This window comes from Vidua chalybeata, chromosome 13 (assembly GCF_026979565.1).
Source record: "Vidua chalybeata isolate OUT-0048 chromosome 13, bVidCha1 merged haplotype, whole genome shotgun sequence".
In the NCBI taxonomy this organism is placed as follows: domain Eukaryota; kingdom Metazoa; phylum Chordata; class Aves; order Passeriformes; family Viduidae; genus Vidua; species Vidua chalybeata.
The window spans coordinates 8,947,266-8,974,274 of NC_071542.1; the positions used below are offsets into that span (position 1 = coordinate 8,947,266).

At 40.4% G+C, this 27,009-nt stretch overlaps 1 protein-coding gene across 4 annotated transcripts; it reads right to left on the reverse strand.

Moving 5' to 3' along the window:
• Positions 1-64: 64 nt before the first annotated feature.
• Positions 65-25,703, reverse strand: LOC128794711 (tropomodulin-3-like). Of its 4 annotated transcripts, XM_053954871.1 has the most exons (12): positions 25,164-25,199; positions 24,158-24,331; positions 21,663-21,749; positions 18,809-19,004; positions 17,278-17,434; positions 9,710-9,832; positions 9,023-9,112; positions 8,356-8,486; positions 7,305-7,412; positions 5,718-5,861; positions 5,245-5,389; positions 65-3,101 (listed from the first exon to the last, which is right to left on the reverse strand). In XM_053954871.1, exons 4-12 carry the CDS (start codon positions 18,932-18,934, stop codon positions 3,070-3,072), a joined length of 1,056 nt encoding a protein of 351 aa, XP_053810846.1. In that variant the 5' UTR covers positions 18,935-19,004; positions 21,663-21,749; positions 24,158-24,331; positions 25,164-25,199; the 3' UTR covers positions 65-3,069. The 4 variants fall into 4 exon arrangements, with proteins under 4 accessions (XP_053810846.1, XP_053810845.1, XP_053810848.1 ...); XM_053954870.1 differs by lacking the exon at positions 21,663-21,749; XM_053954873.1 differs by lacking the exons at positions 21,663-21,749; positions 24,158-24,331; positions 25,164-25,199 and adding an exon at positions 25,504-25,703.
• Between the last annotated feature and the right edge of the window lie 1,306 nt (positions 25,704-27,009).

Below are 27,009 nucleotides of genomic sequence, written 5' to 3' on the forward strand. Positions count from 1 at the left end.
TATAAACACAAGGGTTTCAAGCAAGTCAGTTCAGTATTAAAAAAAACAAACAAAACCCCGCAGCCACAACAAGAATACAGTACTTTAATCGTCCACAGATTAGTAACTGTTTTACAATCTGACAGCATATAGTGCTGATACGCTAAAATACTCAATACCTGCTTCCCCAATGGAAATTTAAATTGAACCCTTGCTCGTTTGTAGCTTACAAACGCAAGATTACTCAAGTTGCAGAGAGAGTGAGGCTATTTCTTTAAAATACAAGAGTAAATAGGTAACTGCTCTGAAATATTGGTTGTGTTTCTATGCTTAGCTTTGAACCAACAGAATCAACATACGCGGTCATTTGATTTCTGCATTAAGCCGGAAAAATAATCAGTAAGGAAACAGTATCTCTTTCAGAAAAAGACCTTGTGTTTATGGTAACTGGTCATCAAAGTAATACCACTCCCGCACTCACTATCAGTAAAATCATATGCAGGATCTCACCACACTCGATGGCATTACATCAGTGTTCACTTTGTTGAGACTGTTGCAGATTCCTGGCTACAGACTGAATTTCTTCGTTTATTCCAAAAAGGACACCCACTGCAGGCACAAAAGTGATTGCTGTTAACTGTTCCATGCACCATGCCAAAGGTCTTGCAACAATTTGGATGATTAAACCCTTTGGTTGAAAAAAATTGTTTTCCATGCCCAGCCTGTCAGGTATCTGTCCTGAAAGTCACAAGCAGTCAAATTTTTAGCTGTTGTCTACAGAGTTAAACCATTTAACTGTTACAGTTAACCTGTTGTTTACAGAGTTAACCATTTGTGACAGGACACCTGAGAGCTGCAACTTAAATGGCTCTGCCTTTGATTGGAATATAAATAATTAAACAGCCAAACTTGATTTAGTCAAAGCAAGAAAGGGATTTGGGCTATTTTTTCCATAATCCAGCCTTTCAATTTTCTTTTTCATTTTCAAGTAGGAGATAACTGCCTAATCTTTTTAGGTAGTGATAAAACATCTCATCATAGAAACCCAATACATGAACAGATTCTGTGAACATGCAGCCCTTCAACAAATGAAGGAAGACATTACAGCCTGTTTTTTGACACAAAATTATTACAGTGCCTAGCAAATAAAAAGTAAAGTACAGCTTTAGGCAACTCAGCACATGACATGCTTTGGCCATGTTTATACAGCAGTGTCTGTCTGTAAAAAGACACAACTTCTGACTGTATGCATATTGTACTAGAACTATTTCAAACTTTATTTCAAAATCTAAAAAGTTCTTGAAAATTTACAAAAGTCCAAACCACAAGAAGCCCTTTTTGTTACTCATCAGAACACTTCTGGTGTTGTTGTGAGGTCACTGTAAGTGTAGTCTTTGGCTTTAACTGAATTAATTTCAACTTGGTTTTCAGAGCACATATTTATTTGTAATTCTAATAAAATGCCGATCTAGAAGTAGGGGGGAAAAAGGTTCTTCCACGAGTATAAACCAGTTATATACATCCCCACTGAAGGCACTACAGTTCAAAATTCTCTGTACAGTTGCAGTAAAATTTGAAGCCACCTCCAGAATAAAGTCTGTCTTTAAAGATCCAAACCAAGATTTGCAGCAAATTACGTGGGCACAGTGTCAGAGACTTGCTCTGTTTTTATAGTATATACAACCTGATGCAAAATTCTCAGTCCAATATGTTTTCCACACATAAATGCTCACCACATTATGATCTTTGGATGAAAACAGTTGTCAGTTGAATTCTCTGTTGCTATAAATACAGCCAAGCAGTCCTGTAGAACATTTTTGTGATCTCAAAGCAAAGTACAAGACAGTCCAAACAGACCTACACTGAAAAGCTTCTAGATTTTCATATTTCAAAGTGTACTGTGATTATGTACAGAATTTGAAGTGGTTCTTGTTGCCTTATTAGTTTGCTTATAGAACTTTAAACACTTTAATAATGACTATGCCCTAGAGATTTGAAACTACGTATTGGTTGGTTTTGCATGTATTAGGTAGTGTTTCAACATCAAGGCAGATATAGAATGGAAAAATCCTTTCTTAAAAGTGTTACTTCATTACTGAAAACTGTTAGATTTGTATGAAGTACAAACAGCTTAATGTAATGCAACTCAGGCCAGTGGTCTTACAATTAAGGCTGCTTTTCCTGTATAGTTATGCAGAATTTTAAATATGAATGTCCACTACTTCTAGAGAAATTGATACTTATGTAGATAATTTTTAAACAAAGAATATAAACTAAATAATGCTGATGAACACATGAAATCAGTCTAAAAATGTATCCAGTTTAGATACAGAGCAAGACACAGTTATGGGACCTTTTGAAAAAGACTTTAAGGATTTAGGTGTAAACAGAAAAACTAATTTTGCAAGGCTCCTGAATTTCTTTCTTGTTTTCCAAGGCTTCCATTTTTGTGTTAGTCCCTCTAATTTCTTGGGAGAAGTCCTTAGCCAATTTATTTTTGTTTGGCTTAAAAGGATGTCTTTGAACTTGATTACAGTATCAAGAACAAATAAAAAATAAACCAGTAGAATTACAAATAACATTGCTGTGAAAGATTTCAGTGCAGATGAACAAAGCTGAACAGCTTTACATGAGTGCAGCTGCTGGGTGAAGAATCCCTTTTCTCTAGCGCATTGCTGTCGGGAATATACACACCCCTCCTCGTAAATACACACCCCCTGATTTTCTTACAAACATTTCAGTTGGGTCAGTATCTGCCCAATCATCTTAAAAGTCCCATTCTTTGACTACAGACAATTATACCATTGATTTGCAGTTACATTTTTAGTAGAAAGCACAGCCAAAGTCTTGAAATACAAAAAAAAGTTCTTAAAAAAACCAAACAAAACCTATGGTACAGAGACTGGCACAGTTACTGTGTCTCCATCCATCCCAAAACCGTGCTGCATACCAGCAGATGATTCTATTGCTTTGCTTTGAAAGGAATGGGGTTTCCAGTCTTTTCCCTTCTAACCCAGGTCAATGGAGTCCAAGACTGCCGAAGCCCACGGTGCTGCCCGTGCTGACTCCAGAGCTCTGGCATCAGCTTTGCTAATTGTCTCCTTCAATCCTCCTCTTCCGAACTGCAACAAGGGAGACAAGAGAGAGAAGTTTTGCTATATTAGCATTTTAACTATTTTGTGTGTTTCTGTAACTTGAACATTTACTTTGTCACATGAAGTACCACAAATTAAGGTAGCTAACACGTAGCATTAGACAGCACTTTAAGCAAATAAGCCGAGCTTATCGCCTTATTCACAAACAGTTGCAAATATTTCCAAGGAAGGACTTGTGGGAAACATTAATCATCTTATGTCTGATAAGCAGATTTAGCCAGGATTCTTTTTTTACAGTTTTTCCAGTTTTTTAGAGGTGAATTTAATTTACATGGCTTCAAAAGATACACAAGAGCTTCACAATATATCTAACACAATTTATACACACACAGATGTTAAATTCAACAGCCTAAAACCTTCCATTTATTAATAAAAACATTAAATTGTCAGAAAATGCAAGAGCAATAAAAAATTGTGATTAAAATAACTAAAAGCTCACATGTTATTAAGATTTGAGAATATGCGATATTGATTGAATGACTGGAGTTTTCCTCAACATTTGTATTATTTTTGATGTTTTCACATTATCAAATTACGTTTTCCTTTTCTGTGCAGACAAAGCAAATGGCACCAAAGGTCTTATAGGACATATAAAGGACATAATATAAAGGACATCTCAATTTTGTTTAACAAAGTGAAGCAAGCACATCTATATAAGAAGAAAGTGAATCTGTTCTCAAATTCACTCAATGGAAAGTAGGTGGCAGAAGTTATTCATACCTGCTTTCATCAAACTGCAAGAATAGATGAAAAGAATTTCCTGCCCTAGACTTCTCCAATCATGCAGTTAAAAGTACACAGACAAAAAACAGGGAAGTGGTACAACACAGTGTGAGCAAGGAAAAAGAAAAAGATGTAGACTTTTTTTAGAAGGAACGTACAAAGAGAGAAATTGGAGACTTCAAACATCTCGGTTTCAGTGAGATGGGTATTCAGAGTAACCTTTTCTGTAGCTTCAGGGCTGGAGAGATGAAAAGGTATTTGTAGAAACTTTTACTTGCATACTCCAGACTAAGAAAGCAAAGGAAAAAAGGCAAGATATCAACAGAAGCATAGATTTTGAACAGTCAAGCACTAATAAGAGAACTAGTGAGAGAGGGAAACCTTAGAAAGCTCTGAGACACCTGAAGCATTATGATAAAAAACCCAACTGGTTTAGAAAATATTTTGAGAAACAAATATGCAGTGTCTGAGTGCCCTTCTTATCTCTCTGTGCTCTATTCTAGTTACTCATCCATATCTTTCAGAGCTGTTCTCCTCCACTTTAACCTTTATTCAGAGAGGAATCAGATCTTTAAACCAAATACCAATTTCCTGTGTCATTCCCTCTAATGTATTCCTTACTACTGCTACTACTACTAAACTGCCTGGCCCCTTTTCACACTGATGAGAGGTCACCACAAAGCATCTAAAACAAAAAGATTTAATTAAATAGTTTCAAAATGAAGTTCTACTTGAATAGATGGACATGATTTTGTAGTTGAGCGCCTCAAGTATTTGACGTTATTATACAAAGGATTTCCATCCATGTGCTATGTTATTAACCAATTTTTTGCTGAGCCATTTAATTAGGATTCTAACTGATGAGCTCCAACAAACCTGACTGCAGCAAATAAAGATGCCACTGCTATCAGCTGCTATCAGTGCATGAACAGAACCACCAAGGGAGAGATTACCCAGTCCCAGCCTCTGTACATCACAGTAGGTTCAGTGTCCTTGCTCAAGCAATCCCAGTGACATTGGGATACTGGCACTGAACAGGGCATCTTACACTGTTAATTTCAAGTACCGCTTTTAAAGAGGAAATTAAGCTTATCTATATACAATTGGGTGATCAAAACTATTGTTTTCACTTCCTTTGCCACAACTCACATGAGATTTGAATGCTCTTGTTCTAGACTATGCTAAAAACTCTCCCCTCATAAACACCCTGCAACAAAACAGAAAACATCAAGCAGCAACAAAAAAGTAGAAGTAAAGCACAAAAGAAACCTGAAACATATCTACTAATCTTGTGCTATCCTGTTTTGCCAAGAGAGGAGGGGAATAACCAGACACCTTTAAAGCCTGTGCCAACACACTCAGTCAATTAATAATTGACAGGTCTTACCCAAATCATTGTTTTTTGTGATAGCTGCAGCTGCCCTGGCTCGAGGTCCCTGTTGTGTGAAATGGTATCCAAATTTGAGGATCTTGTTGTTTTCTTCAAGCATTTTGGCAATTTCTACTTCTGCAGCTGTGCCCAGCTGCTGCCTCTGTTAAAATAAAAGGTACACAAAGACAACAGAGCTCAGGTGTGTTCATCTTGAAAGAGATCAAAATACTATCCCCATATCAGTCAATAAACACTCAGCTTCATTTTAGTTAATCAAATAGGCACAAGGTCCTAAAATATATTTGTACACTTTAAAGCACAAGGAAGCATAGAAATCAACCTCAGCTGGATGCTTCTGACAATCTTAAGGGCAATTGTTGATGGTGTTAAGATAATGAAAGATAAAATATTTGAAGAGTTTATCACAAGCCATCTTGTAAATTAGGATTGGCTGGGTTTAGCTATGATATCACCACCACCTCACTTACCTGATTATCAATTTTGATCTCTGTCAATGTTTCATTGTCTTTCAATGCATCAACCAACGCCAGAATTCCAACACCAGTGATGAAGTTTGATTCTATGTTCAAACTTTTTAATTTTGTGTTTACTCTCAGCATATCTGCAAGAGCCTTTGAATATAAGAAAGCATCATTAAACTTTTAAATTTTGCTGCAGTACCTCATAGCACACAGCAATAACCACTTCCACTAACTAGTTCCATGGAACCAGCAAGTTCAGAGATGCAAGGTGTAACTTCGCAAGCTTTCACTTACTGAGACTGAGATGACTCTTTAGCCAGACATTATCTACATTCCCTTCTTAAGTAGCATTCAGTCAAGAGAAGGCCTGTCTTTCTCTTGTTACAAACGAAAAAGCTACACAGAATATAAATGGTCTGAAATTAGCATATTGGACCAATTCCATTTTGTAAGCCTTCACAGCACACAACGAGCAATGCAGGCTGCTAAGCAAAGGCCAAAGAAAGGGCATTAGTCAACTGAGAGGAGAATTAGATATGGTTAATTTGTAAACAGGAGATCTGACTTCGAAAATGCTTTTGTCTACGGATTTGGTAGGAAGAGGTAAAATTCAAAGCTCTCAGCATAGTAACAGCATGGAGCTAAAGGCACTTTTATACCTGATGTTATTTCTGAGAAAGGAAGAAAACAGGAATGGCTAACTGCTGAGTTCACTGGCAGAAAAACTGTACTGTTTGATTTTTTTTTTTCTATCAAGTCGCAATACCAAAAATGCAACAAAACCACATTTGAGAAAAGAAGCCTTTATAGATTTTTATTACACATTTTAGTCCTGTTGAAAATAAACTTTTTAATTGACCCAAACCCAAAGCTTTCAAATGCTCATTTGTTCATTTAATGGAGTCTTTCAAACTAGTTGCCTTTTTTCTAATTTGAATTTAAAACAAGTGCAGAGGATTGTCCTGGCAAAACAATTAGTTTTGTTTTCTTACCTCTTTATTTGTAATTAAATAAGGTACTGCTTTAATTCAACATCAAAAAAACCAACCTGACAAATTATATTTAAATTTCAATTGTATCAAGCTAGATACTTTGACTAATATTATGCCTTATATACCAATATTTTAAGCCAATCTTTGGTAGCAGTGAGATAGAGAAACACAGATTTTACAACTTCAACTAAAACTCAATAGTTGAAAAATATTACGGGTGTTTTTAAGTCCTCAAATGTGCTTCCTGCAAATTAATTTTGAGTGAACTATTGGCTACTGGAATGAACAGCAGGAACTAAACAATTAGGAAAGAAAGAAAAAAAGGAAGGAGGTTAGCAAAATGAAAAATCAGAGAAAGGAACTGGAAAAAAGAATTCTCCCTCACACATCTGAAGCATTGCTTCATATTAAGTTACTAGTAATCATTTACCAGTTTAGATACAACAAAGGTTCGTTAAAGAAACCATAATTTACACTGTAGCAAAATGGAAACATTTTCATCCCTGAGCATTTAAACTGGATTAAATTCAATCCCTTACCACTGCCTTTGAATCCTAACTTCCCTTGCACTCCACTCAAAGCCATTATCATGGGTACTTACAACAGCAACAGGGTCATTGCTTCGGGTGGCTGCCAGGCTGAAATTCTTCACGTGTGTGTTGGTTTCTAAGGCTTTTGCAAATTCTTTCAGCGTTGGAATTGGTATGTTCTTGAATTAAAAATAGCATTTCACTCTCTTGAGATACACAAGTTTATCCTCTCCCCGCAACTTGTCCCACTGCCTTATTCTCTTTACAGCAAAATGCCCTACAATATTAACTACCAATGGTCTCCAGCAGTCTCACAGTAAAGACCTACCCTAAGATGCAATGGCTGTAAGAGTCACCAATTCTATTAAAGCAATCATTTTTACAGAATAGTAGCAACCAAGCTTAAAAGCAATAATTTTAAAGAATTAATTAGAGGAGCAAATGTCTCTGTTTATTGTATCAGAAACTTTGATCTGTTGCCTATTTAGGCAGTTATTTTGGCTAGCACGTACCTGTTACACAGTATTCTTAAACCATGGATTTTATTTCGCCCCTTTAGTAAGGGGAACAAGCAGCCCTGGTTGCTGGCAAGGCTGTCTCTGGCGTCTGCACTGCAAGTCAGGGGTGCTGCAGTTCTGGTTTCTTTCAAGCAAATATACAAAAGCTTGTCATGTGTAAAAACACAACTGTTACACTTAGGGAGCAGAAGCTGCCCTAACTTCCACCAGCCCTTTTGTACAAGAATCAGAAGGATGAAAGGCACAAATATCCCTTTGCTTGCAATAGAAACTGAGAGCACGTTGCTTTATCAAGGACAAAGGATTCAACAAAGTAGTTAACTCCATGATAATGAGCTGCTGGAACTGCTGCCAGCTTGGCAGCGACAGAAATCAGGGCTGGCAGTGAGAAAGTCTAAGACTTTTTAAATACACATTTGGCAAAAGAAACCAAGATGGCTTATCGGTTTAGCTGCAGGTTCTGAGCTTATACACACTACAACATTCAGCAGAAAGATTGCTGTACTTAGAATAAGCCTATCATGCTCTCTTAGACAGTTTTGCAGCTAAAAGTGTCTTCTACTGAGAAAAAGCAGCATATTTACTGCAGCCTTCAGGTAATTACCTTAATGTTATTTAGATTAACTTCAACAAGACGAGAATCATTATCTTTAATCCTTTGCAGTGTCTCCTCCACGTTTGTGGGATTTGGTGGTTCATCAAAAACAGGCAACATTTTTTCACCTTTTACTATATCTGAAAAGTAAGGCATTTAAATGTAATCGAAAGGTTGCACACATACATTGTGAATAAATTATACACATACTAAATATTTACTGTATTTAAAGATAATTTCATTAGTATTTACATCTCTCCCCCACCAAAAAAGCCATACCAAAATACCATACTCTCCTGACCATATTTTCATAAAGTTCAATTCTTCTGAATTTCAAAAGTCCTCACAGCCTATCTGTTTTTTTTTTTTTTTTTCTGGAAGCACATAGGAGTTGAATTACAAACACAAATATAAAACCTAAGAACCAACATACACGATGCATGCTTATGCCTGTTTTGTCACCAAAAAGTGACTTAAATGCAGCGGACACTTTAGTGTGCATATATTTCAATTCCACTCTTGCCATAACTCAATTAACAAAATTATAGGCATACACACTTCCAGACTAAGACTGAAGAGTCTAAAAGAATGTTGGTGCAACAGGAAACAGTGAATGCTATAGTAACTGTGTGCAGTACAGAGAATTGATTTTTCTACCACTTGTGTACACACTTACTTGAGAAGCTGTCTTTGTCAATCCCATTACTGCTTCCTACTACATCACAGAACTGATTGTTTGTTATCAAGTTGGACATTCCTAGTATTGCTGAAAAAGGAAAAAAAAGAAAAAGACAGTTTTTACTGTTCCCGACTAACTCAGCTCAGATGCAGGGTTCCTTTAAATAACAAAACCTGATGTTTGTACAATACTTATCAGTATAAAAAGCCATTCAGTATCTTAATTATTTGAAAAAAGTAGAAAAAATAATTTACTATAGACATTTTAGCTAACTTTCACATCTTAGAAAGTGCTGACCTCACCAGGTTCAAGCACCAACATTAAAAAGTGCAGCTCAGTCACAAAAATTAAGCTTTAGGAATACAGGCACATACAAACGTATTGTTGTACACAAGAAAAAGCATCCACATCCACATCAAAAACCAGCCAGTCTGAGGAATGGATTTAAAGGTTTTGAATTTGAAAATCAGGTATCTTTTGCAGGCCAAAATAATTAACTTCCTCACAAATTATCACAAATCAACAAAGTGAAACACTTCAAGCAAACTGGCAAACAACATAATCTGGCTTCTGCAACTGCACAACTGCAACATCCTGTAGTCAGATGAAAACACCATCACATTAATTATAGATCTTTCTTCTCTAAATATGTACCAGCCCATTCATCCTTCAAAAAAACCTCACCTGCGAGGTCACCCAGTTCTGTGTCTGTGGCACTGGTCAAGGCTTCCTCCAGTTCTGGATCAAGAGAGAATTTTTCTTCTGTGAAAGACTGTACGGGCTTTTGCTTGGGGATAAAGATTTTCCCTGGAGTAAACAAAATGGAAAGTCTGATGTTACTTTGTATTATATTGCTACTTATGTTTCAAATACTATGTACTTAAAGAATACATATTACATTTAGTGAATACTAGGAGAACCACAGACAACATAAAGGGTTCCTCCGCTGTTGCATGTCAGGGATGAGGAAAGAGTATAAACAAGAATAAATTTTCAGGAGTCTGGATCATGATTCCAACCTTATTTTGCTTCTCGTAAGGATTAGAAAGTAACATAAAGACCTGCATTATACATTTTGAACAGTTTAGAAAGACTGTAAGAAAGATTTAGCATCACTAGAGAATGCGGAGTTTCCTCTCAAGGGAAAAAGGGACCCAGGCAGAACTGTAATGGGAATGTGTCAGAGAGAGAATATCACAGAGTTATCTGAAAACACACACCTGACTATTCACTGCAGTTTTTACACCATACACCATATTTTTGATTTCAGATGTTAACCTCAGTTCTGAAGCAAAAAACCAAAGCTGAGTGAGAAAACCATGGTTTGTGAACAGCACAAAACATGGTAACAGATTTCTGTGCCAGTGACACTGTTTTCTAAAATGATACTTAGGTCATCAAAGATTCGATGGCAAAAGAACCAGGAGTAGTATTACATTCTGCACCAACCTTTAAGTTATTACAGGCAGGTAATGGGAAAACTTATTTTAGAAGACATTAATTAATTAGAGGTCTGTGTAATTACCATAATTCCTGCATACACCTTTAGCTGGAAAGTTAGGGTAGGAAATCAGAATATGAGAAAGTCTTTCTAACAGTTCAGGTGTGAATGGTTTAGAACTGGTCCTTCAGAACAAAGAAGTCTTCCACTGGGTAAGAGCCAGGACAGGCAAGGGGTTCTCAGGTTCAGGACAAATTAACAAGGCAAACAAAAGCTCCTGTACTGATGCATTTGAGAGAAATCGTTCCCACTACACAACTGTGAATCAAATCTTAACAGCTATTTAAGGTTCAAGTTTTTCAAACTTTCCAAGTTGCCAGAGCTATCCACAGAAAGAGCAATGGAAAAGGAATTCTAACTTCATTTTGTTACTTCCTGGGGTAGGAAGTGGTGTTGATAACCATCCAATGAAGTCTCAATCCTAATTCAGGAACCCACCCTCTGTCATACCCATAGCTATAAAAAGTATTTCCACAGAGGAATCGTTGTCCCAGTTACAGTGATAGTAGGTGGAGTTTACAATCACTAAACCCAAAAGAATGTATTCCATATCTTCTCTAGATTACAGTAGTTTGTGGTCATTTTCCTTTTAAAGGAAGTCAATGCATTCCCACTAGCACAGATTACAGAGAAGGACATCAGGTTTTTCTCTGACAACACAGTCTGATGACCAAGAGCTGTTGCTAGCAACACGGTATCTTTGTTCCTGGGTTGCTATCTCTTTGGAAACTTGTATAAATGGTCATTATCCATATTTAGAAGCACAAAACAAACCTCCTTACATAACTGTACTGATTCCAAACAGTAGTTAAGCGCAGCTGACATGCATTACCACCCATACCTCAGCTTTGATGGACAGTGCAAAAGAAACTGTTGGTGATTCAGGACTAAAAGAAAACCTTCATAAACTGATTCAGGATTAAAAGAAAACCTTCAGAAATTACACATTTCTCCTTCATAAATTGAAGGCTTATGTAGCAATTGTTTCAGGTTATTTTGATATAAATGATGCAATACATTTCTATAATTTTCTTTTACCAGCATCACATACTGGGGAGAGATTAACCTTTAACTTAAACTGTAGTTCATAGAGAAGAATGTTTGACAAGCTTTTCATCAATCCATGAAATACTTTGAGCAGCATACACATGATCTAAAGCCTTCCAGCAGCTATGGTTGTGTTATTTTCCCTCAGTAACACGGGCTAGTAAAAGGGTGAGGATTTTGGAGTACAAGAAAGGAAGACAGTGGGATTTGAGCACCTGAGCCTTAGTTCAGCATCCTATTTGCATCATCAGTGCAATAGAAGAGACCAGGAAAAAGAAATTAATCTCAATTAAAAGCAACTTGGCAAAAATATATTTTAACCTAATTCAGCCTTCTGTCTGGTTCATCCCACAGTGCTCATAAAAAAAGAACTACTTTTCCTCGTGTTGCTTTTCAGTAATTCTTAAATTCATAGGTTAGAAATGTCTAGTTCAAATATTTGCTTCCTAAGAGCAATACTAAACTTATCCATCCATGACTGACTCTTTAGAAAACCTAAAGAGAGTGAGAAGTATAATCAGTTTTTAATAAAGTAAAAAAGTTAAAAGCCACTGCCCTCCAGAAATATTCACTGCAGCGAACTCCAGTCACATGAGCTGGGTCAGGAGCAGTTTTTGTTATAAAACAAGTCACACCCTTGTGTACATAATTTCTCATTCATTGGCTTCATCTCGCCCTAGAACAGAAATCAGAGGTTTACAATGCACATACAAAAGTAGGTCCTTCCCCACTCCCCACTTCTAGCAATGAATTTACTTCCAGAAGGGTAAGACCTCTGTGTCTCGGGGGACAATGATCTCACTCAAGGCCTGCTGCCAATACAGTTCAGCAAGTCCCTTCCCCCCTCCTAACGCAGGCTTTAAATAAAACCAAAAACCACTACACATCTGTGCAGCCCATGAGATGTGCAGCTTGCCTAGAGCTCAAGTGGAACATTTCCAAATAGCAGGGATTTGATTACATGAAGGAACATGACTGCATTATCCTGGCTGGCTGTAAAGGAGCTAAGATGAAGCAAATGAAGAGGCAAATTTCAGGGATATTCACATCATTTTTGTAATAATTATATAGGCAGGTGTTCCATGCCCTTAAGCTAACATGTTAGATGATGAACATCCAGGATTAAGTCACAGGCCACCTCTGCTACAGAAAGAACTTTCAGTTTCAGTTCCAGGTTCCACCCAACTGTATTGCTCTAAAGGCAGGAACACTGGATGGTGTTTATGGAAGTGCCCTGGACATTTCCCACACAGATTCACAGTATTTAAGGTGGGACTCAGTACCCTGCAGAAATCAGGTCTGTTCAGTGGGGCCATGCACTGCACATGGCTGATACTATTCTCACACACCCCACACTAACAGGCAGCAGGCAGCTACACCTTGCACAGCAGAAGTCTAAATTCCACTTTTGGGGTACTCCATTTGGGGAAACAAATCAAGTGCTACGTGAGAACAACTGAATACAAGCTTTTCTCATCACTGACTTCATGAAGAAAAGTGAGCAACATCTGATGTATTCCTTACATCTTATGTTCCTTAAACTTTCCTTAGTTCAGAAATTTATATAATCCACATTTCATCAATCTCCAGTTCTTACCATGTAACAGACTTAGGTTTATCAATTCACTTGTAAGCACAGTTTCATACTGATGTTTTTAATTCAACTTACAAGTGAGTTCCTCAATGTCTTAGTGCAGAAGCAGAGCTGTTATCTGCTATCTGATTACAGGCCACATAGCAATGAATTAGAAAACTGTTTTACATTAAGGCTGGAGTATCACATCTTATTCTGTTCTAGTGCTCCTGTATGGAGAATATCAATTTGACAAGCTGTTTCTGCAAAGCTCCTACAGGATATTAGTTTCACTTCACAACATGTAACACACTTCCTTTAAAGACTTTAAAGTGATTCAATGGCAAACAGATAACACAGTATCCCAAATCCTGCTGCAACAGAAGGCAATGGTGATCTGGAGCAACAACTGAGTAGGGTGCCAACAGAAGAGCTTTAGCCAGGTGGCTACAGTTTCAGTCTGTTTTCTGGGTGGTAGAGAAGGGGAAAAACCAAACCAAACCAAGACTAAAGCAGAAGTTACATGAACTGCAAATCTACACAGAACAAACACAATCGCACCCCCGCAGGAACACAAAGGGAAGAGAGAGCCACAATTAGAAGAGTGCAAAGGCTAGCAAGGCAAAGCTTCGTTTACACAACACTTTGCTAATGCCTTGCACTATACAGCACAAAGTACATTACTATCTCAGATATGTTTTTATCTCAGCAGCAATAATTGTCTTCTTCTGCTGCTCCAAGAGAAGGGAGAAGGAGGAGGAGCATTGATCAGACTCAGTCAGATGAGTGGAACACACTTGAGGGCAACAGCCTTCAGTGCTGACACCTTGCTTTACTGTTTGGATGAGATCTCCTTCTCCTTGCAGTATGCCCTGTAAAATCTTTGTGACATACATACACACACTGAGACAAAGCTAGTTCTGTTGCACTTATTACCACACAGGTCTCATGAATCTCTTGAACAATGGTTTACTGTATGGTTCAACACTTAATTGGAACAGAATGTGACTTAAATAATTAAATTGTGTTTTAAAACAAAGTAAGTTGTTAAGGATGCTTTTAAAAACAAAATCAAGCCACTGGGAAAATTGAATACAGTATAATTTAGGGATAAAACTTTTCATTTCTTTAGCATTGCTCATTTCATTACAGCAGGACACTTTACGATATTTCAGATCTTCCACATGCCATAGCACAAAAGTGGTTCCAAAGACCTGGAGAAATTACATCATCTATCACTGAAAGAGTAGCAACACTATTTTCATAACATGTTACCCCAAAATTAGGTACTTAGGGCATCTGGAAGAGAGTCTTTTCATTCACACTTTAGCAGGAAAACAAGGTTACCAGAATCAGTAGCAAGACAGGATATTTAAAATTAACCTAGGGTAAAAGTTTCTTTGATAAATCTGCAGACCAAATTGCCATGCAGAACATCAGTTCTACTAAAATAGAAAAAGGAAAGAGAAGGGTAGATTTTTCCTCTTCTTGCTCCATGAAATGAATAGTTGGAACAAGTTAGAGCAACAACACCAGCCAGGGACACAGAAATATTTTAGCAAATTCTGACCCAAAAAAATGGCACCAAAAAAACCCAGCTGCAGCTCCAATCCATCTCTCTCCTCACAAAACCTCTGTAACTGAAGGTTATATTTGTCACATTTCTCCTAAATTAACAGGAGAATCAAGCAAGATTTTCACCTACCCTTATCCCACAACTTGCTAGTGTTTCTCCATAACACCTATTTCTAGATGAAGTGAAAAATTATAACCCAGCTTAGTTGCCTGTTGGTCTGCTTTCATATTAACAAAGAACACATTAGGATACAAGCCCTCTATAGAAAAAACATCCTACTCAAGCATTATGTTGCACCCTATGCCCTTTCCAAGTTCTACATCTAGATCAATATCATAATTTCTTGATTTAAAAGATTATACTATTTACATTTGCCATTTTTGTACAAAATGGCAACAAATGTGGCAGCAGGTAAAATTTGAACCATAATACTTTCATGAGGGGAAAAGAAAAGGTTATCCCTAACCTACTACAACATGAGCTTGACCTTCTTGCCTCCTGTCCACTCAAAAAAGCATCAATTTGGATACCAAACATTTGTTTCCACATTTTTAGTTTAAATGAAAGTAATCTATATATCTTTTTTTTTTTCTCCCATAGCATAAAATAAATGACAGAAATTACTAAATAGTAACTTTTTTTTTAACAAGATACAGGAAATTTTACAAACTACACTGGTATGACTCATTGCAACATGCAGACAGACTATTTAGTAATACTTTATTACATAAAGGAAATGACATTTGATCTTTCTTAACCAAGCTCTGCATTACAGCTGGACCCTTCTGTTTCTCTGCAAGATTCTCACAGATTTTATCTACCCAAGCAAATACTTTTATGTGTGCATGTAGACGTAAGCTGACTTTAGAGAGCCCTCTATGTGAAAGAAGCACTAGCAGTCAGCAGAAAATGTAGTATTAGAGCACATCCTCCTTGCCCAGCTCACTCCCTGATGGAGCAGTGCACAGGATTCAAGGATTCCCCAGTCACCAGTGAGCCCCAAATATACTGAACTCAATCACACTTAACCATCAGTCTGTCTCCAACACAGACTGGCAGACATGTCAGGAGAGCAGCAGAAGCTGGGTGCAGCCAAACACAACATGAACAGGTACTTGGCAGCAGCAGGGGCACCACGAAGGCACTGCTGCTGTGGTGCCTCTGCCTTCTACAGTCAATAGATTGCATTGTCCTGCACTTGGTTACTCCTACAGGTGCTGTCAGCAAAGGAGTGCCCAGTTATCTCTCAACACAAAGGGAGCTGAGCTACAAAAAAAACCAAAACCACTCTATGAAGGAAGTCCATCATACACGGTGCAGCACACAGTAAAGTCACAACCTCTCTGTTACTTAAGAAAAAAAGTGAGGCACCAGCATTGTCAGGTAAAGCTATCTGGCACAGGAAGAGAAAATGCAAATACCCTCACCAAAATTTTCACCAAATAGACCCTACAATCATATACATAAACTCGGTGGATGAACAAAGACTCAATTCTGAAATAAGCAATGATTCACACCAGAGAATTAAGTAGAATTAGTTTCAAACCCTTAAGAAAAGAGGCGCCTGTTCATCTTGAGCAGCTGGAATACAATTTAGGAAACAATTTACTGAATATTTGTGCAGCAGATCTGCTCTGCTGCTGAGGAAAGTTCACAAGAGCCAGGACTCATAAGCAGTGCTCACTGTGGTGACAGCTAAAAGCCTGCTCCTATGAATATGTGCCCTGCACAGGTCTGGGTGTGTCTGTGCCTACCAATAGTGCTTTGTAAGACTCCACAAATTTGGGAACTTCTGTTCTTGGTGGGGAAAAAAAAAAAAAAAGAGCTGTTCTTATAACATTTAAGAAGCACATTCTTTTTCAATTTTCTTCTGAAAAGGAAAATGCTTCCCATTAAGTCAATGAAAATACTAGATCCAAAGCAAAAATTTAAAATCCCAGGCTTTAATAATGTGCCTATGGTTTTCAGACCACAAACCACTGCCAGATTTCAAAACTTGTGATGTTAACTATATAATTAGTCAGGAGTAACTATGCAATCTTATTAAACCTTTCAGTAAGGATGCTAGAAAAACACCATGACTGCATACACCACTTGTATGGCCTTGTCAGCTTACATCATCTTCAAACATTACTGCCTACCACAACATCATTCATCTGCTGTTTCTCCAATCCAACACAGTGTTACAAAGGTTGCTGTCTGTATTCAGCACAAGGCATAAGCCACAGGCACAATGACAGCATTTGTTATTATTGACATAAATTAGAGTTAGCTCTTACTTTGAGGATACCATGCCCATCAGAACTTTGCAATCTATGATAAAATCTCTGAGTCTTATTTCCTTCCTGTGCTACACACAAAGTGCACACCAGCCCCAGCTGCACAAATGCCTGAACAGGAAATCTCCTGGCCCTGCACAGTAGCAGCCATTTGGAAATGCTGCAAGTTAAAAGCATTACAGCTGCCAGTGCTTCAATCAAATTCGGTTCACAGTAGCTGTGGCTCCTCCACTTCAGAGATTTCATAAGCACTTACACGGGAAGGGGTGGTGTTACCTTTCTTTTCTCTTGTAAAAGGCACATAGTCTTCCCTGTCCTTGTACTCCAGCGCCTGCTTCTCCAGGTACGCCAGGAGCCGCTCCCTGTCGAAGGGACCCGAGGCCTTCTTGGCAGTCTGGTCTTTCTGCCGGAAGCCTGCAGGCAGCAGCGCGTTCTGCAAAACAAATGGAGAAAAGAACAACAGCTTAGAAAGTCTGGCTGAGCACCTGCTTAGTTTCATTTCCCACTTCCTTCTTCCTCTCTGCAAGGTTCTGATACATCATCTTTTGTAGGCAATCTTTGATCCCCCTGCCAACTTCATTTTCTTGGGGCAGGGAAGGACACAAGGCAATCTAGACATGGAGAATATAATGAAAATACAGAACACTGTGCTCTCAGTAGGATAGAAACAATTATTTTAGTGCAGTAGCTCCCAGCATACAATTTGCCAGTTACTTTGCATTTCTTTGCTAGAATCAGCACTGTTTACATGAGCAGTACTAAATAAAACTCAGCTATTTACAGTTTAGACATTCAGCAAGAGACTATTTCCTCTGACACTTACATCCATGTGATTTTAAGTCTTTAAGACAACTGACTCCACTATTATTTTAACACAGTATTTCTGTTTTTGACCTGACTCAAGGTGGGATGTTTCTTTGACAATATCAACATATTTCAACTAAAGAAAAAAAAAAAGGATATTAGTACAGAATGACCAGAATGAACAGGAATTCCGACTGCCATGAAAGATAGCCAGTCCCTTTTGCCAGTTCTCCTTTGTGAAAACAGCCATAAAGTCAAAGGCATTTAAAATATCAGTAATATTTTGCAGTGCAACAAAACAGGTGATCATAATATTCTGAACCAATCCCTGAACATCAAGATTAAATTAATGCTGGTTTTATTAAAGCAAAACCAGAGAGAACCATGAAGTGAAAACACAAGTCTTGAAGTCTGAAATGAGCTCCAATATCTGTAGAGGACAACTCAGCTCTTTGTAGCAGAAAGCTGTAATATTCTTTTTTCAGTACCCTATGCTGACATAATCATTCAGGAGCTTAGCAATTACTTATCTTCTCTTCACAAAGCCAGCATGAGGACAGGAATAGATATAAGCTACCAGATACAGGACCAGGAATCAGTAGAAGAGGTTGGCACCCTCCCACTCCCATCAAACTCCACAGCAGAAATAATAAAACAAACATGGATGCAAAAGGGCTGTTTACCAGACAGCACTGGAAACAGGAAAGTTAAACAGGCCTTTCTAAATAAACTTTCTTTTCAAGAACATGAACAACAGCAATTCTTATTTATAAATCAATCCCGGGAAGCTCCTCCCAGCTATTCCTTGTTATGTTCTCCTTTGCTGCAGTTGTGTCCACCTTGCAAACAGGAAATAAGCATTATATACACATATATATCTGTGAGATCATCAGCAGGCTATGAAAAAACTCTGTCCAAAAGTATATTGTACAAAGTCTCAATTTATTTTAGACTACTAATGGAATAAATTAAAAAAATAAAACTTCTCTTGGCTAATGCCTACCTCAGGGTCAAGATCATCCAAAACAGTTTCTAGTTGCTTCAGTTCTTCTTCCGAAAGTTTGCCAAGAATTTCATCCTCATCAAGATCTTTGTACTTGTCCAAGTCCTTTCGAAATGGGAGTGTCATGACTTGGGCAGTAGCAAGTTGCTCAAGCACTTCAAAACCAAGTCTTAATTCTTATCCAGATCTAGAAAAACTTTTAAAAAGAAATAAGCAGAGTTAAGGTAAATATCCCAACCACGAAGCATCTTCAGCCTGCACGTACATGTGAAAGGAAAGCTCTGTCACCCAGTATTGCTATCTGTTACTCTACAGCTGACAAGGAGCACCTGGAAGCTGTGTTTCATCACTGATAAGAATCCTGTCCCACCATGCCTTTGTCCATCAGTAATTAAACTATCTCTAATTAAGCTATATCTATTTTCAAATCAAAGTCAATACCCAGTCCTCTTGACAAGAACACAAAGCCATAATTCCCACAGAGCAGGGCAGGTTGTAGGGCAGGAGGGAGGAGATCCTACTCTTTATGAGTCCAGTCTAACGCCTTCATTTTTTGCACATAATGAAGCCAAAAGAAGAGTTAAGATGCTCCACATTTATTGTTGCTACAGCAGTTCAAGGGCACTTAAGGATAACTTCCTATAAACAAGGTGATTGTTACTGACTCATACCCTTGCATATTACCTACAGAAGAAACAAAGGAAGTTTGCCTCCAAGTTAATTATAGCACTACCGTTGAAACAACATTCTGTTCTGTCCAAGGAAAATTACAATAGCTTGATGAAAAGCATAGGAAATACAGCTTCTAAGTGGCAGCACTCCAGTCAATCCTATGGCCATAAAAAATTGAAATAAAAAAAAATTAAAAATAAAGAATAAACTGGTCACTAAATGTTATATTTAAAGGAAACCAGGGTCCTTCAAAATGTACAGTCTGTATAGCACTTCTCACAGACAAGGAGAGGGCAGGGAACATCTTTTCTAACACCCACAATTTTTGAGCATTTGTCTTGGAAAAAACAGTTAATCACAGCAGTGTTCAAGAAGACAAGTTGTTTCCTCTCATTTTTCTGAAACAAGTTCTAGGACTCTCCTTTAGTTCAGCCAAATTCTTGTTTCAAGCTGACCACACAGACAAAGAAAAGGTAATTGTGATGACTCTCTGTAAATAAGCAAGAGAGTCCATAAGGTGTTTGGGAAGCAAAAGCTAAATGTATACATTCCTGTTCATTAGTCTCCTTAAACCCTTTTTTTGGCTCTATAGAAATACTCAACACAGACCAGGCACACAGTAAAAATCTTTTTTTCTCCAGTAGCCCCTATCCAAGGACAGATGCTCACACCATAAATACAACTGCATTACTTCAAATCCACACTTACACTGTCCTTCAAAACCAGATCAATTTAGTCACTGCCTCTTAAGTAGCAGGAAAAGGCAGGCTGTATATACATACATGCTATACTATGGAATCCTTCACACAGGATTCCTCCACCTCAGTTGTTTACATCCAGAAAGGTCTTCCTGGCTGCCACAGTTACATATGGTGACATTTTAATTCAGAGACACTAAACAGACATGAGCACACAGAGGTTCATCTACACCATTCAGTCAAGTGTACCTGTAAAATTAATCTGGTTTTAACAATTGCCTTTGCAAGAACAGTGAATTTCCAGGTCCTATCAACATCTACACCTGAATGAGGAATATATTCAGCTATTTTCAGGATGTCTGCTTTTAAAAAAGTATTGCTGATATAAACAGAAGAGCTTTACTGTGAACTACAGTTGACAATGATGAGACCGAAGCTGACCTTTGCAAAGCTCTCTCAAACACAAGGAGGAATTCTCATTTTTGTGGTAAATTACATCAGAAGAACTCTTAGCTTCCTCTGAACTAAACCCAATCATGCTGGAAGAGCCCAGACCTATAGCAAGAGGCTACAGAACTAGGGACAGGGGTGGCAGGACCAAGTTATTGGCTGCAGAAAATGCAGAGGGTAGCACACCTATGTTTCCCTAAGTTCCAAAAGTAATTAAAGGAGTGACTCTGTGGCCTAGAGAGCCACCTCCTACAGTTTTCACAGTCTGGTAGTATTTGTTTCTCCAGGTGCAAGCAGCTGATGGACAATTAGCTGATGCCACACAATCTGCATGTGAACTTCTCATTCCTGGAGCCTTAATGTTCTGCCCTTCCTTACAGTTCAAGCCATTACACAGGATCACAGGAGAAAAACATTTCCTGCAGCTCATTACACATCGCTCTTTGTGACCAGGCTGCACCATCCGAGCCCTACATCAAGACACTGCTATTTACCACATTTCTGCATGTCCATTTGCATTCAAATATTAAAAGGTGTAGTTTTAACAGGTAATTATAAGGAGCAGAATGGTTAGTAAGCTGCAGAATAATGCTGCCCTTACTCTGAAAGAGAGTTGCACTGCATAACCGTACATTATTTTCATCTACATCATCTGTATTTCCTCTCCATTAATTGCCATAAAATGCTGTCATCCAGAATTAATTACCTTTTATTTACTGCAATGAGATGTTTCATATTGGAAAACTACTCATCCTTTGTAATACATTAATTAATTTTCAGGTCACAGCCCTTAGTCTCACTTGTTTGTATATGACCAAAGAAGTCAAGTCAAATCCTCAGGTACAGTGTTCACACACACACACAAAAACACACACAAAAGTGAAAAATAAAGCAGCAGAACAAAAAAACCCAGTTTCTGTAACTGAGGCTTCACTTCATCAAGAAGGGAATCACATGTGGCCTGGCAAATACAAATTTAAAGAGTTTTGGACATGTTTTCTAATATCTAACATTTTTTTTAAGTATGAAAGTACCCTTAATGTGAGACATCTTTAAATTGTATGATGGTAGCACTGGTCAGCACACTGAGATTGCTTGGCAACCACTCTCAGAAGCATTCCCTACAAAAGAAAACACAGCATATACAAGACTTGCATACAACATGCTAAAAATCAGGTTTTAAAACATAGTGTAAGGAATTCTCGTTGCCTAAAAAGGGCATAAAGGCCAGCTAAAGCCCTAATCTAATCAAACAAGCCTTTCACCTCCCATTAAACACACTTAGTGCTCTATTTGCTTTCCATCATTTGCTGTAGCAGTTCAGCATAGAGACACATGCATTACAAACTACAAGCTTTTAGAAGGGGCAGTTACTTGGCCTGTGAATATTTGTGGCACGTTATATATATATATGTGTTCTTAATGCAAAATCATGGGAAAAACTGTAACCATCAATTTTGGCTTTGCAAATACTTTGCCCTTTTCTCATGAGCAGAGCTAGTTTACTTTTAAGTATCCTTCTTAGCTTTACCATGAAAACATTGCATAAAAGTCCAAAGAGATAATATTCTTTCTCAGATATCTAACTGTAACATGAAGTTCTTCACTCCAGCAACTTCATGGTCACATTTAGAGAAATGGAATGAAAACCATCACTTCCAGTCTATCAAATGTCAATTCCCTGTTTGTTAAGCAGAAGAGAAGCTGAAAAATCAGAAAGGAAGAAATTCTGCTGGACATCACAGAGAAAAAAAATCTTGCCATTATTCCCGTGCCTGGGAAATCAATGAAGAACTAAAGAAATAAGAAAACAGCAGTAACTTTACTTTATGCCATTACCTGAATAATCACTTGAAAGACTTTCAAACAACTTTCACACACTTCTTAAGCAGAAGTCAAAATACTTTTTTCTCCCCTCCTCTCTGAAAGTATATTTTTAAAAAACAGAAGATTCTAAAAATAGCAAGCTTCCAATTATCTTTAAAAAACTCTACCCCTTGCCCCCCCCAAAATTTCTGTTATATGCAAGAACATAATTTCTTGGGACGCAAACAGGAGAAACTCTTTAGATATAACTTGCCCACAGGAAACGACAGTGTTGTTAAAGTCCACTGTAAATGGCTTCCGTGACTTGGATTTTAAAATAGAAGCAACATCATGAAAAACAAACTGAGCTGGGTTTGGCCAGCACATTCAGAGCTCGCTTTAATCTCATTTGCTCCTCATGAGCCTCCTTCCCCCAGCCTCTGGGTGAACCCAGCAGAGCAGGGGGGTCTGGAGCAGGGGGGTCCACAGGGCTGTCAGCATTCCTGCACCACTCCTCCCAGCTGCTTGGAGGAGCCTAATCTGAGCATTTCCCCAGGGAACCTCTACGATGGCAACAACTCTAGTTTCCAGTGTGCAAGATTATACAGAACTGTTTATGAAGAATGTACTGCACTTGAAAGAGCTATCTTTACTTACTAAAGCAAGGAGAAAAATGAGTAAATATAAACATTACCATAATCCCAGCAGGTTCCTTAGGATATTTTTGTAATGCCTTATAAGTCTGCTGAACAGCCCAATACTGTCTTTCTTAGCAGAAAGCTTTTAGAAACCCACCTGAGGCTTCCACACCCCCAGCCTGGGGTGGGGCACAGGATCCGGGTTGTCCTGCCCCGGGAAGGAGCAGACATCCCCCAGCCCAGACCCTCATGGAGCCAGCAGGTGGCAGCTCGCCTTTGCCTACACTTCTTGTCAGGGTGAACTGTTTTCCAGGAAGGAAGACACAGCTATTCTGGAGTATTTTCCTAGAAAAACAAGCTCAAGGCTTCATTCTGTTTAAAGAGACAATTCACAATTCACTAGGGAAACTGAGCTTCCCTAATTTCACATTTGTCCACACAGTGACCCAGGGAGTGGAGGGGGACAGGCAGCTACTGCAGAGTAACTACACAGACCACGAAGATGCTTCCATAATGAAGGGAATCTGAACACATCTGTGTTTCCAGTTCCTGCAAGCTCCTCCTCTTTATCAGAGGGCACCTGCAACCAAAGCCCACTCTGCTCTTTTATATATCCTGTGTACAATGACACAGAACTGGGACACAGCTCTTTTGCAGACAGGGTGCTCCAAGTGATGGCTAAGCCGCCAAGTTAGCATAAAAACTTACTCCTGTGTGCCTGTTCCTGAATACTGGTCACCCACATTGCAGGGCTAAACAGACATACCCAGTCAGCCCAGGCAATGCCAGGGGTGGCAGGGCCAGGAGCCCCAAAGCCAGTACTTGGCAAGCTGCACAGGGCATGGAAGTGGCAGCAGCTCAGCACACCCATGGCACTTCCAGGCATGCTCACCAAACTTGCTGCAGGACAGGTGTTACAATCCCATATAAATACAAGGCTGGGATAAGATAAAAATCCCAGGTGCCCCGAGAAGTTTCTCAGTCAGGAATCACCACTCCACCTGTCCATTCTCTATCCCAACATGCAGGAAGCTAGTGACTGGCCAGGGTGAGGGATGTTTAGGCATAATTTTTTCAGAAAATACCTGGATGTTCTTCGATAGAAACCTGCTGCCCATTAATACACAGTATCTGCTCCTGGAGGAATTGCCTGTTGGTGTCTTAGTCAAAAAGAAACTTCAGATGCAAGCTACCAGAATGTTTATTGAAACATTCAGTTATCTTTTATCCATTGCAGAAAAGTGGCAAAACTTACAAGCCTGGAACAGAACAGCAGAAGAAATTTAATTCATTTCCATTCTATTACTTCTGAGTACAAGTCAGTTTCAGGTCCTCCCTTACATCCCTGCCTGCCTTTCAAGCTCTCTACACCTGACATCGTAGCCAAACTTTAGTTATGAGGATTAATCCAATACATTGCAGCAAACTTAAAAGTACACGGCAAACTCCCTAGAACATCACTTATTGCAACACAACTTGCGCCTACCCGCAGAGAGCCAGGCTCTGAGAACAGGCCCCGAAAGCTCCGTGCGCAGCTCTCGGGACAAGCCCTGTGCAGGGGCGAACGGGAGTCTCCGGGAGCTGCCGGGCCCGGCGTCGGTGCACGGAGCGCACCGCGCCCAGGAAAGGCATCCCTCCGCCACTGACCGCGGGGACCCGAGCGCTGTGTGAGCCGTGCAAAACACATGCAGCGAACTGAAAGAATTACGGGCACCAGCTCTACAGGCAAAGTTTCCCAAGTCTCCGTTTTCGGGCTGCTCAGCAGAGCGGGGCGCTGGCTGAACACCCAACCCAGCCCCGCAGCTGGGCGCGCTGCGCAGCTCCCCCCCGGCCCCTCAGCCCCGCGCCCACCGCCCGGGAGGCGGCTCGGGCAGGACCCCGCTGTCGGGCCGACCGCCGCCCCGGCCGGACCTCCCCGTCCCCCAGCACCAGCGGGGCTTTCGGGCCCCCCGTGAGCCGCCGGGGTCCGGCCCGGAGGGCGCCAACCCAGCCCCGTCTTCCTCCTCCCACCGGGCTCCCGCCGCGGCGGGCGGAGGGCTGTGCCCACCCGAGCCCGGCCCGGCCCGGCGCGCCGCAGCCGCTCCCCCTCACCCGGGCGGCCGCCGCTCCCCGCTCGCCCAGCCCGACCAGCAGCGCCGCGTCTGCGCCTGCGCCCCGCGCACGCCGGGAGCCCCGCACCCGCCCGTGCGCAGGCGCGCCGAGAGCGGGGCCCCTGGGAGCGGCGGGGCCTGGACGGGGTTGGTGCCGGTCCCGGTCCGGTCCCGGTCCGGGTCCAGGTTCAGGTACCGGCCCCGGCCCCGGCCATGGAGGTTGGACGGCTCGAGGCCAGGTTGGACGGGGCTCTGAGCAACCCGGGCTGTGCAAGGTGCCTCTGTCGGGCAGGGCGTTGGATCGAGGGGATCTGCAGGGTCCCTTCTGAGGCAAACCGTACCTGTGGGGGCTGTGGCAGCCCCTCCGGACGGGCACACCGCGTGTGTGCTGCCCGCGGGGCAGAGCGCCGGCGCCGCCCAACTCATGGGTGCCTCTTTGGCGCTCCACGGCCTTGCAGATCTCTCTTGTAGCTTCTTTCTACCTTTGGCCCCTTAAGGCTCCTCGTCTTCACCTCTGCCCACGTTTTGTTTCTTCTCCGTTCAAAAGACGCAGCTTCCCCCTCCGGGCTGCCAGGCAGGTCACCGCGCAGAGGAGTCCGGTGCGCCGTCACTCCCTGAGCCGCAAAGGGAGCAAGTACCGGGACACAGCGGCTGCTCCTGGGGAGCTCCGGGCCAGAGCTCCTTCGGCGCTTCTGTTGACACAGGGCAGGTGGAATCCAAGCACCAGCGTGCCCTATGTGCTGGTGTGTGCTTAATCAGGATTTTGAGGATGTTTTGGCTACCTGCTAAACACCACGTGTTAGTAAACAATATTCTGTATACAATTTTTTTTAAGGTTTACAATGTGACTAGAAGACCTGGACAACAGTGGAAGTTCCACTGGTGCTGAAACAATGCACGTGCACAGCAAGAGCAGATGCAGCACAGAGCTCCTCACTGCTGGTCACTGAGCTGAGCACAGCAGGAACAAAAGCCTCCGACATAACCCTAAACTGATTAAAACATAATGTACTTACTGTCTACAGCGCTGATGTGGTAAAAATGAAGAATATTGGTTCAAAGTATGTGGCTTGAGACAGAAATATCTTCTTGCCTAGGGAATTCACATGGGATGTAGACAGGAAGGATATTGTCAGTAAAGCAGATGATAACAAAAAGTGGTGCCTGACCCTCTATCCTATATATCTTTTTTTTAATGAGTCAGATTAAAACAAATTATGTGTGAGGAATCATATTTCTCCCAGTAGCAGCAAAGAGGGACATGATTCAGTTCTAGTTCTCTTGAGACACAACCCTAACACTTTGAGAACTTCATGTTCTGATGCAAAGGGTTAAGACAAGCACATTCCCATGAGCTTACACAGCCTTTGGTAGGAGGCCACAGGGGTAGCTGTAGCTACCTGCTGTGTGTGGGAATTTCTCCCCTTTCTTGTGGATGGCTGCCTTGTGGCCAGCCCAGGGCCCACCTGCGAAGCCGTGTTTGGAGAGAGCTCAAGCACCAACCATCAGAGTCAAAGCATTCTCAGCCCCATCTGCCAGAGCCACACTCTGACATGCTTTGCCCAGCATCTGGGACCACCCCTCATAGGGCTTTGTTTCTCAAGTAGACCATTAAGACAGTTTAGATGTATTCCAAATGATGAAATTCCCTGGGGACTGGCTGTATGAAAGAAAAAAGTGGTACAAGAAACATGCCCAGTGTATACTGGTCAGCTCCAAAAGGCCTTTGTCTGACCTTGGGCCTCTGGCTCTTTAGATAAAGAGAGAAATTCAGAGCTGAAGAAGTTGTCCTGCAGATCCATTCATTGAGAAGGAAGTGGAACAGAAAGGTCTTCACCATTAGCAGA

What these genes read in the sequence shown, in the direction of transcription:
- LOC128794711 (XM_053954873.1), bottom strand. Translation starts at nt 18,934, where the DNA reads ATGACACTCCCATTTCGAAAGGACTTGGACAAGTACAAAGATCTTGAT. An exon ending in AGAACTGGGTGACCTCGCAG is followed by an intron (nt 9,113 to 9,709) that starts GTGAGGTTTTTT and finishes TTCCTTTTTCAG; the next exon opens with CAATACTAGGAATGTCCAAC. An exon ending in AGATCAAAATTGATAATCAG is followed by an intron (nt 5,390 to 5,717) that starts GTAAGTGAGGTG and finishes TTATTTTAACAG; the next exon opens with AGGCAGCAGCTGGGCACAGC.